This window comes from Podarcis raffonei, chromosome 6 (genome assembly GCF_027172205.1).
Source record: "Podarcis raffonei isolate rPodRaf1 chromosome 6, rPodRaf1.pri, whole genome shotgun sequence".
Classification (NCBI taxonomy): Eukaryota; Metazoa; Chordata; class Lepidosauria; order Squamata; family Lacertidae; genus Podarcis; species Podarcis raffonei.
The window spans coordinates 5,569,000-5,581,095 of NC_070607.1; the positions used below are offsets into that span (position 1 = coordinate 5,569,000).

Below are 12,096 nucleotides of genomic sequence, written 5' to 3' on the forward strand. Positions count from 1 at the left end.
TTCTGAGTCAACAATGGAAGTATGGTGTGTTATATGCAGGGAGCTCCTCTTAATATAATTTAAAACTGATTCAGAAAAATTAACTAGATTAATTATAAGGATGGTCATGAGGCAACTGGAAGTTGTTTCCCCCAGATTGATTCCCATAGGCCCTTTGTGCACATGTTTAGGGCTTTTTGAGCCGGACGCTAAAATGTGGCTTAACATAATCAGACCCCCCCCCCTCCCCGAATCCAGTTGGTGGAACCCGGATTCTGAAATTCTAGCATCTCTAGTGCTGGGCATTCTCATTTGGTGTCAGAGACTTTGGCTTGGCACCTTTCAAAGTACTGTTTTGTGATAGATATTTTGGAGTTATTCCTTTTATCGAGAATGAACTGATAGATTTCGGCAGGGAGAAGGACCTCAGTCAGGAAGAGAGCTGATCTTAGGCAGGCTTCCTCTATGTAGAGACAGATTGCTCCCTCTAAAAGTATTACCTCTGTGCAGTAGTGCCTTAAAAAGTGGGATAGTGTCTTCGCAAATGCATCGCTTATGTGTGCTGCACATACTCCTTATGGATTGCAGTGCTTTCCCATGACTGAGAGCTGTTTTGGACATGTAAAGGTAAAGGTACCCCTGCCCGTACGGGCCAGTCTTGACAGACTCTAGGGTTGTGCGCCCATCTCACTTAAGAGGCCGGGGGCCAGCGCTGTCCGCAGACACTTCCGGGTCACGTGGCCAGCGTGACAAAGCTGCATCTGGCGAGCCAGCGCAGCACACGGAAACGCCGTTTACCTTCCTGCCAGTAAGCGGTACCTATTTATCTACTTGCACCCAGAGGTGCTTTCGAACTGCTAGGTTGGCAGGCGCTGGGACCGAGCAACGGGAGCGCACCCTGCCGCGGGGATTCGAACCGCCAACCTTTCGATTGGCAAGCCCTAGGCGCTGAGGCTTTTACCCACAGCGCCACCCGCGTCCCTTTTGGACATGATGGGGAAGTAAATGAGTGAAAGGCTCCCAGCAGCCCAAACTACCCAGCCCACGAAGGGTTCTGAATTTAGCAAGAAATATGGAAGCTCTCGCATGAATGTTGGTAACTGTGAGTTGCTTCTCCTGAAGGCCAGAAGCATACATCAGCAGCAGGCTTGCATATCAAACCCTTTGTCCTCCAGCGCAGGCTACTTTTCTCGGAATTTCAGGCCTCAGATTACACAGAGCAGCCCCATCTGGGAGGAGGTGCTGGAAAACCCACCCCTTTGGCTAAGGTAGTGCTTTTGGAAGTGACCTTGCCACTCCTGCTGTGCCCCCTCTCTCCATTGCCATAGGGCTTGTGCCCTACCCACCAGCAGAGTTTGTGCAGCAACTGCAGCACTCAGTGTGTCTCCTGCCTTTTGTCTCCAGAGGGAAGTGACGTGTTCATTCCTTCATGTTTGTGCCCTCTGTACATTGTTCTGCCTTCCCTCATTTGTGTGGAGCCCTACAGAGCCCTTGCATGTTGCATCAGTTCCTGTTTCAACAGGAATGCCCAAGCACAACCCGTGGTTTTTCCACTCAAAGGCCGGCCAGCCTGACACGATTGCCAGTTTTTGTTGGAAGTTAAGGTTAAACCAAAGCAAGTCCTTGTGCCTCTTTGATTTGGTTCTCCCCTGCCACATAGTACCAGAGATTTACATGTCCGCCAATCATGTCCCCGGCCTTCTCTTGTCTCTTTAACGCAAAAGCCCCTAGTTTCTGAATCAAAACCAGAAAGGGCTTTTTGATTCTGCAGAGTCCTGGAGTAACTGAGCTGGAATGGGTCTAAGAAGCCAGGCGCCCTGTTTGGTTTTTGTGTCTTATCAGTGCCACCTTCCCCATCACCCTACCATCACTGCCACCCTTCGCACAAACTTCCCTCCTTCTCCCTCTTCCCCCTTGCCCCTTCCTGTCATGCATACTTCCTTCCCTCCAGCTTTGGGCTGCTTTCTGCCCCCCTCCCCGCTCCTGTGTTGCTGCTGCACCCTCACACTGCTGGCATCTATCCGCATTTATAATTTTCAGTGTCCCTGGGGTGTATTGCAAACCCTCTCTCAGTGGGAGGGTGTCTCTGGAGGGTCCCAATCCATACTCCACCTCCACTCTAGAATTCTCTTTCTCATATCCTCCTGCTGCCTTTTTCTGTTTTCCTCTGTTCAAAAACTAACCCATTAAATCTCCAGGAATCTCCCTGCTGACTTCTGCCTCTGTGATCTTACATGATCCACCACTAAATCAGCTTTTAAACGTGGCTAATTGGCAGCTTCCACAGGACAGATGCTGGGCAGCAGAAAGAGGCAGGCTTGTTCTGTTCTGCTGCAGAGCCCTGGCCAGCCTATGGCGAAAAAGCAACAGCCCTCCTTTAGAGAACTGCTGCTCACCTTGAGACCCAGATGTTGCAGGTTGTGAAGTCATTAAGGCCTCGCTGCAGTGAAGCCAGGCAGTTCTGATCTGAATCAGTGTGTTTTGTTGCAGGAAAAAAGAATCCTGTCTCTGGACTCAGCCAACACGCGGCTCATGAGTGCCCTAACGCAAGTGAAGGAACACTACAGCATGCAGGCTCGGAACGGCATCTCCCCCACCAACCCCACCAGGCTTTCCATCACGGAGAACGGTGAATTTAAAAACAGCAGCTGCTAACTGCAACTTCTCTCAGTTGCCAGCTCCTCATTTCTCCCACCCACTCCAAGCCTGTCCACACCACAGCCTCAACGTTCCCCCAGACTGCCTGCCTGCCTGCCTGCCCAGGAGGCAGCAGAAATGCTGCACAACTAGAGCTTGGGGAAGAAGGTCACACCAAAACAGGCTCTCTCCTCTCTTTCCTCCCTGCTCTTCTCTTCTGCCTTCTCTTTGGGGATGAAGAAGAGAGATTTCTCTGTACCAAGGTCAGAATGTCTTTTGGCGAGGCAAGATGGCGGGAGCCATAGCAGCACAGAGCCCCTAAGGGCAGCCATCACCAACTGCGCTGCCTGTGGCTCCCTTTGATGGGGGGGGGGAGGCGGGATCGGCATCGGCTGCACAGTTCCCTTTGACGGGGGGAGGGGGGAAGGCGGGATTGCCATCCCACCTCCCTCCCTCCCCCCGTCAAAGGAAGCTGTGCAGCCGATCCCACCTCTTCTCTGAGGCAGGCAGCAGTGGTGGAGCTACCTGCTTGGGGAGCGGCATACATCCGGGGGCATGTCTGGTGCGTGTCCCGGGGGCGTGGCACGCTGCCCACGTAAGGGGGGTGCACAGCAAGCGTCGCAGATTATAGGGTGTGGCTAGTGAGCACCAAACATCTGGGGAGTGCACAGCAAGCGATGAGCAGGCAGGGGCAGCCGTGATGTCACACACACACCCGGGATGGCACCCAGGGTGGGCCGCCCTCCCCCCGCCCCCACCTTCGTCCGCCAGTGGCAGGCAGGCAGGCTTGGGGACCATTGAGGCAGCTTTTTGCTAATCTTGGTCAAGCCCCTTCCCCAAACCATTCTGATCTTGGTACAGAGAAATCTCTATCCTTCCAATAACTTAGATCCCAAAAGTTTTGGGAGGAAAGAGAGGAGACAGCATGTTTTGGTGTGACCTTCTTCCACAAGTCCTTTCACAATCTTTCTGCTGCCTCCTGGGCCTTAACAAGAAGGTCATCTTACAGGAGTGTTTCCTCCCCTTTCCTTTGTTTTGTTTTGTTTCGTTTGCAATGTTAGCTTTGAATAATTTATTTTGATATGGTTTCCCCCTTAACACACAATACCTTGTTTCCCCGTTCCCCTCTCTAAGCCTGTATTTTTATGCCAGTAATGCTGGACCACTTCTGCATTTCATTGTCTGGGTTTGTTCTAAAGAAGATTTATTTTTGTTCTGTGAATATTTTTGAACAGTTTCTTGTATATGTACAGATATAGATACATTTGAGGTCTTTTATTGATATTCCTACAAAGAATTACAAAATAAACTTTAACTTTAAACACTTTGGACTCAGCCTGTGTCTGCACTGATGAAAGATGGAGCCATGTGAGTTGGGGTGAGTGGAAATGTCCTAAAAAATCTCAGAAGGAAACTTTAGCTGTTCATCCAGGCTAGAAATTGAAATGTTGAGTTGTCGAACAAACCATTGATGAAGCCTTGCACTTTTATGACCTCAGGATTACAGGGCCCATGAGCGAAAGTGGCAGGTTTTGTGCATCATTCGAAGCAGATCTGAGTTTTCAATGGAGTTGGTGTACAGCTCAAATTCTGTTAGACCCTGCCATGAGGGGGTTTGTCTTGGGTGCCAAAATATCTTGGCTCAGCCCTGCTCAAGATAGATTCATGGCAGTTTATGGCAAAGCAGTTCCATGTTTTCCTGGAGGAAGTTCAGTTCAGCTTCCCACGTGGTTTTAGTCTCAAGTCACCTTGGCAACCTATGTGAAAAGATGGACAGGTCCTGGACCCTCTCAGCATCCTTCAGCTATTCATGGTGTCCTGCAATGCATTGCTAGTATGGGGCTGGATTTATTTAGGTGATTCTCATCTTTCTTGGGGGCCAGCGCTCAGAAGGCACTGCTTGCTAAGAGACTGCTGTTTTGTCCTGTAGCCAGCAGCTTATGAGGTGCCAAAATGATCCACTTTGTCTCCCATACTGTTTTAATATGTACATTAAACCACACTGGGTGTGGTTACTTGGAAATGTGGGCTTAGTCACATTACATGTATGCTGTCTCCCTTTTCATTAGGCCCCAGGGAGCCTATGGATGATACGAACCCATGTGTGAGGTCGGTAGTGGAAAGAATGTGGGTGACCATATTTAATATTTTGTTATTGGCTGCAAGAGTGGTATGCATAAAACCAATATAATCAATAGTTGCCAGTAAAAGCAGAGTACAAGACCTCAAGATCTAAGGAGTTGTTAAAACTCAGCATAGGAAAAGCAGGGGAAGCCCTGGGCAAGAAAGAAGATCAGCTGGTTCTGTCAAAATGCTAGCGTCAGGAAAGGTATTCAATGAACAGGAGCTACTATAGAGAGAGCCCTATTTCCAGTCTCCATCTGCCTTCCTTCAGTAGACAGGGGACACTGAGGGCAGGGCCTCTGAGGCTGATCTGAATGACTGGGCATGTTCACAACATCCAGCACAAGACAAAACATAGAATCAGAATTACAGAGTTGGAAGGGACCCCTGAGGGCCATCTAGTCCAACCCCCTGCAGTGCAGGAATCTTTTGCCCAATGTGGGGCTCAAACCCACACCCTGAGAATGTCTCAAAAATGCAGCATTAAAAGGCCTGGGCATGCTGAAAGGTCATAGTGTTGGTCGGGGGGGTGTCAGCTGGTCCAGGAGTAGGTATGCAGTCTGTTTTGAACAGGGTTGCACACTCTCCCTTTAAGCAACTGGTGGGGGAGGAATTTTATCAGGAGCTTTACTCAGAGTAGGATCTCCCCCCCCCTTCTTTCCCTTCAATATCCTGATTGCGATTGGGCCCCCCATGCCTGTTTGGAAAAAGAAAGGAAAGAGATGGAGAACGGGCACTGATGCAGCTATACCATGCCTAGTTTTGTCCTTTATTTTTCATCCTAGTTTTTGGTCTGCTTTGAGCAGGGTTAGGCAACCTAAGGTCCGTGGGCCGGATGCGGCCCAATCACTTTCTCAATCCGGCCCATGGACGGTCTGGGAATCAGCGTGTTTTTACATGAGTAGAATGTGTCCTTTTATTTAAAATGCATCTCTGGGTTATTTGTGGGGCATAGGAATTGGTTCGTTTCCCCCCCCCCCAAAAAAAAATATTGTCCAGCCAACCACATGGTCTGAGGGACAGTGGCATAGCTGTCAAGTGTCCCTTATTTGAAGGGACAGTCCCTTATTCCAGTGCCATGTCCCGCTGCTGTCCCTTATTGATGGATGTCCCTTAAATGTCCCTTAAATTTCAAAGGAAGCAGCTCCTCTCCCTCCCTCCCTGCCGGCCAGGGAGGTGGGAGGCTCCAACTGTGTTGCTTGGCTGTGTTGCTCACCCAATAAGAAGTCTAAGAATGACTGGGGGGTGGAGCTTGCATGTGTGTGGCTAGTTAATGCAAGCTAGGGGTTTTTTTGAATGCTGGACGCCATTTTGTTGCATGTGCTGCTGCAAACTTTGCAGTGCAAAGGCAGGCCAGGGAACCATCTTAAGTTGAGGCTGCATAGGCCTTGTGGTGCATGTAATTCAAATTCTATTCAGTTGAACCTCTGGTTACAAAGTTGGTTGGACAGTGTTCTCTAAGCTACCAGCGTGAGTTTGACCAGACTGCAGGAGGACAGGAAAACTGGAGTGCCTGGAACAGGTGAGGCCCTTATTTTGGCTGCTGGTCCCTTATTTTCTGTAAGTTGACAGCTATGGACAGTGGACCGGCCCACAGCTGAAAACTGTTACTGACCCCTGGCTTTGAGGTTGCCTTAAATTGCACAACTCCAGGATCTAAAAAGATATGGTGACACCTTGTGGCAATCTAGGTGAAATGCACTTTGATTTCCTCACCTTTTTTCATTTAAAAAATTATTAAAATTTTAAAAAATGAAAAAAGGGGTATATTGTATAGAGCTTTACAAGCCCTGACTAGCAAGCCCATGGCCAGGGATGGTGGGAGTTGTAGCCTGACAAGATTTGCCATCCATTCTATACCTTGTGCCCATACAGCAACATTCACGCAATCTTATCTTGTGTGTTACATCACAATTTCTACACTTGTAAGTGCTTTCTTTCCAAGAAGGGGTATTGAAAAGTTTGAATTGGCCACAACATATAAGATGAACACGCTCAAATTGTGATATGAATTGGTCCATGGATCCAACTTCTAATAAAAACTGATTTGTCTTAAAAGTCTTATCATTTTATTTGTCTTACCATTTTATCACATTTTAAGTTATTTTACAGATTTAACAATAGAGAACTGTTGGTATACTTTCTGAAATACAGTTTTGATGATGACAAGCCCGTGTTTGGAACTTCTTGGACATAAGTGGGGTTGGGTTAGAGTATGGCTTTGCAACCTTTCTTACGGGTTAATTATTTGGCATGGCATGTGCTTGTTGCTCATTTCTTCCCCTCCGCCTATTTTGAATTAAATTTGCAATGGCTTTCTATTAATCCAAAATATACAAAGTCACTTACAAAATCATTTTGTTGTGTATAAGGAAAATAAAGCAGAATATAAAAGTTAAAGATCTCGAGAGCATATGGTAATGATAACAAGTTTCACCAGTACAAGAAAGTAGGATAGTCAGGTTAAAGCAGGTAAGTAATTCTGATTGCTAACGCCCTCTTGATCTCTGTCCCAGTGATCTGGAAATGATCAGTCCATGGTTCAAAATGACAATGCAGTTTCTCTCCTCTGGGTCCAGGTGGCATCTGAGCAAAGGCCTTTCCTAGGTCTACTTGTTCTCTTTATAGGTGACCCATGTCAAGTGGAAGGTGCCTTTGAGAAAACCTGCCAACATCTGTTGCACCTGGCACATTAAAAAAGAAGGTGGGGAGAAGAATTGATGGAAGAGGATTGGAAAAAGTTCAAGGACTATTTACAAAAACATTGTAAAATGTCTGAGTGTTAAAATGATGTGGGATGTGAAGGTAACAGGGCATTTGGGATATGGTTAAAAGAGCTATGAAAAGATGAATTTTTAAAAAAAGGAGAAGGGGGGTATGACTAGAATAATATTATGTCAAAGTATATAAGGTGGAGTAAAGGACCAAGATAAGGGAAATTAGAGACATAGTAAGTGGAAATATATAAATTATAAACAAGGTTTGAAAAAGGGTTAGAATTTGCTGAATCTGACGGAATAAAGAGGAATACAAAAAGGGGAGATGTGAGGAGGTCAGGAAAGAGGGACATGGAATTTTGAAATTTAAAAGTGGATTTTTCTTTTCTTTTTTCTCTTTTCTTTGTCAAGTGTGTATTTTTTGTTTGCTGTTTCTGTTTGTTATATGTGATGAGATTTTATGTTTTTTATGTTTTTATGTTCTGTAAAACTTTAATAAACATTTATTTAAAAAAAAAAAAGGTGAAGTATTCCAAGAATGGAGTTTAACCTAAAGTGAACTTTTCTGTGAGAGCTTCACATAGTTGTTTATGCTTTTCCAGTATACAAAGCTATCACAGAGGAAATGTCCTCACTAATTAGTCCATCCTTTTATGTGTAATAGAAGGTTCCCCCCACCTCAAATTCCAGTAAACGTAGTTTCGAGAGACAAGGTATGCCAACAATTGCCAGTCTGTGCAGAAATTAATAAGGAAATGGAGATTTGGGCCACTGCAATTCATAGTCCACCTCTCCATCAGGGTGTCCTCTATCAGCCATCCCAGCATCCTGTCTGGCCCCTACGACGGCGCAACGGCACTTTTCCCCCTATCGCCGTTGGGCCTGCCCTCGCCTAAATATAGTGCACCCCCCTCACAGAAGACCAATTCCACGAATTCCTACAAACTACCCCAGATTTTCTTGTGTGAGGGAAAACTTAACAATTTGGAGTCTCAGGCAGGATTTGATCAAATAAATAATAAAGATTTTATTAAACAAAGGAAGTTTATGACACAAGTGGGTAAAACATAGGGTACTTCGGATTATAATGTTAATTTCAGTTCTGTCTCAGTTGTTGCCCAGCTGTTGCCACTTAATACTTTGGTTCTTAAACAAGGTGGTATTTTCTGTCAGTTACACACCCCTTGGACAACCCCACTCCTGAGGTACTCCATGTAACAGACCCAAGAGGTCTCCACACCCCTCTTAACTGGATTGGGAGTCTCCTGGTTGTATTTTAGTGTTTTGTTGGAAGCTGCCCAGAGTGGCTGGGGAAACCCAGCCAGATTATTATTATTATTATTATTATTATTATTATTATTATTATTATTATTCTCTTTTTGGAATCTCTCCCCTCCTGACAGGAATGAGACCTAAGTAGACTGTATTCTCTCAGTTTCTCCTTCTCCTGGCTCTGCCTCAGCCTCCCAGTTAATTCCTGGCCTATTACTCTCACAGGACACCGCACACTGTCCTTCACACTAAGCTCAGAGACTCCTTTCTCCAGCTTGTGATATATTCCTCAGAGGGGATGTTTCTACCCAGAACCAACTCTCCCTCCTATCCCAACCTGACTCCCAACCTAAAGAACTGTCTCTCCAAATCCTCTCCTTTTCAAACCTCTCTCCTGGAACCTCGGCCAATCAGAGGCTGCCATTCGTTAACCGTTTGCTGGCAGGGAAAAAGAAAAAGAAAACACTTGTTGACCTAACCTGCCCAGCAAAAACAAACTTTTCCGTCACAGCCCCTTGATTTTGGCACAATAGAGTGTTTTGTGTATTTTCCTGGGCTGGGCTCAGACCAGCTTTTATAGAAATGAATAAGGGTCTAGGTTGTCTACCCTAAAACTGGACTGGATATGATGCTTGAGCATTTTAAAGAGGACACTGTTCAGGGAGTGGGGGCTTTCCTTTCAGGTGATCCAAAACTTAGTTTTTACTTTACTCACTTACATGTATATTAAATAGATGAGCCATCTTACTGCACTGGCGTGGGGAGGCCATATTTAATGGGTCTTAATGCCATCCCAGGGGGCACAGACATTCTTGGGTTTTTTCAGAATATAAATTGGGGTGGCAGAAATCTCCTTATGGGCTATATAGCACCCAGTTCTTCATTATTACTTACCTGGCCGATTATTGGCATGGGAGAAGGATGCTTTCATAAACCAAAATTTGTGATCAGTTACTACCAGCGGTTTCTCTTGCACCTCACCTCCTTCAGAAGTGGCTGATTCAGAGCAGAAATGGATACTGTGCCCGATGAAACCAAGTCCACTTTCACAATAAGGTACATGGCATCTGTATGGAGAGCATCAGCAAGAAAATGGAGATTAGTTGCCAAATGGGATGCCTTTCACCAGCTTTCATAAAGCTAGGTGTATGATGTTCATACACCCCTGAGATTCTTTAATATGGGGTTATTTGAATAAAGAAAGCTGTCCCAAATACCGTATTTTTCCGTGTATAAGACGATGCTTTTTGCTTTAAAATAGTGAGGGAAAAGTTGGGCGTAGTCTTATAAACGGATAGTGAATGCAGGGGGGGGACATGTGATTAATGGCAGCAGCAAACTGGAGATTGGCAGCGGCGATTGGGCGGGTGATTGGCGGCTGCGGCAAGTGGGTGGGTGGGCTGTTGGTGGCGGTGAGTGGGCAGATACCTAAAAAGTAAGGGGAAATGTGTGTGCGTCTTATGGAGCGAATGCAGGCTGCGCGGCTATCCCAGAAGCCAGAACAGTTAGAGGGAGCACTGCACAGCACTCCTTCTTGCTGTTCTAGCTTCTGGCTTAGCCACCGGAAGCCTCCAGAGGGCACGGGGAGCCTTCATCGTGCGCTCTGTCCCTTCCCCCACCTCCCACAAAAGCCCCCAAGAGCCGCGCGGAGTGTGTGTGTGGCTCTTGGGGGCTTTTTCCTGAGGAGGGAGAAGGGCAGCCTGTCAGTGACAGTCCTCAGGGGAAAGCCTGCAAGCAACTCACACACGCTCCAGGCGGCTCGTGAAAGAGAGCGCTGTGCAGAGCCTGTGATGCATACAAGGCTCTGCTCAGCGCTCCCTTTAAATACTTTTTTCCCCTTGCATTCCCCCTCTAAAAACTAGGTGCAGAAAATACGGTAATTGGCAACTGCGGCGAGGTGCGCAATCGGCAGTGGCTGTGGCAAGCGATTGGCAGTGGCAGGCAGGCAGGTGAGAAATTGGCAGAATTTACAGAAATATTGTAAAATTTAAGAAAGTTAGATGGTGTTGGATTGAAATTGAGAGGTTTCTAGCTGCAATGATATATAAGAACACAGATGGGGGGGGGGAAAGGGTTTGAAAAATAAGGTAATGTTACAAGCTGTAATGCTTTAAATGAAGGATTTGCTGAACAAATAATCTTAATTGGGATACAAGAAGGAGAAGTATGAGGAGGTCTGAGAAATTTGTTATTTAAAAGTATGGTTTATGAATTTTATGCTTTTGTTTAATGTTTCTGTTTGTTTTGTTTGTTTGTTTTGTTTAAAAAATTGGAAAACTTAATAAATATTCTTTAAAAAAAAGAGAGAGAAATTGGCAGAAGTGACCTCCCCCCACCCAAAAAAAGCTGAACAACTTAATTTCTTAATTTGGGGTTAAAAAAAAAATAGGAGTCATGTATAAGATACATGGGAAAATATGGTACCTGGCTGGGAGTTGGTGGTCCCAGAATCCCCCTCAGGCTGTGCAGAATTCCCAGAACTGCCTGCAAAAAAGCCACCAATGACAGATCCCATCCCACTCGCTGCGCCTCCAATGCTATCGGCAAAGCTGGCTCTGCTTTTGGATCCCGCCTCACTGCCAGGGATGTTTCTCGTTCCTCTTCCAGCACCTGGTCCAGAAAGACATGGAGCAAATGGAACCAAGGTAACTTGGTTTTAGGTGTTGAGAAAAAGAAACATACTTTGCGCATGCATGCACACCCACGCACAAGGTACTATTCTGAGTGCTCAGAGTGCTTTTGGAAGCTTCCCAAAAGTATTTGGCTGCCCATTGTTAGGGCTCATCCAGACTTCTGAAAGTCCTGCCGCTTTCCATGGGGAAACCCAGTCTTGACCACTGAACTGGAGGAAATGTCTGTTGGGTTTTCTGGAGATTAACATTTGTTTTGATTCAGTGCTAAAGAGTGGGTTTTCCTGGGGAAAGAGGAGGGACGAACAAAAAAGCGCCCAGACTCATGCCTAGAGAGCTTTGACGCATGTCTTCTAGGCCCAGGACAAGCGCAGGGTGAGACCCTCGGAGCTCATCTTCTAAGCCAGTTACAGTATCCTGGGAAGCTCTTGTCATCCCTGCTACTTTGGATGGTGCCAAGGACAGTGAATTGTTCAGCTTCTTAATTGCCTTTCACAGCACAACAGTTAAAAACATACACAAAATGGAAAACAGATCAACCATCAATAATTGAACATAACAGTATAAAAAACAGCACCATTCTCAAAAGGGAACTCAAAAGTGTCGCCAGTGTGTGAGTCAACTGAAGACAGCAACTGGCTCATCATATTCCATTCAACATCTGGGAGAAGAGGAAGGGTTTACTTGTCACCAAAAAGAGATGGATGTCAGGACATTAACTGCTGCCAGCCTCCGAA

At 46.1% G+C, this 12,096-nt stretch overlaps 1 protein-coding gene across 9 annotated transcripts in view; it reads left to right on the top strand.

Annotated features, from left to right (window-relative positions):
- Positions 1–3,940, top strand: part of RASAL2 (RAS protein activator like 2) — a 228,769-nt gene extending 224,829 nt beyond the window's left edge. For all 9 annotated transcript variants that reach the window (XM_053391256.1, XM_053391250.1, XM_053391252.1 and 6 more), the window contains one exon: positions 2,470–3,940. In XM_053391256.1, the coding sequence (XP_053247231.1) occupies positions 2,470–2,612 (143 nt within the window). In that variant the 3' untranslated portion in view covers positions 2,613–3,940. The remainder of the gene's footprint in view (positions 1–2,469) is intronic.
- The last annotated feature ends 8,156 nt before the right edge of the window (positions 3,941–12,096 follow it).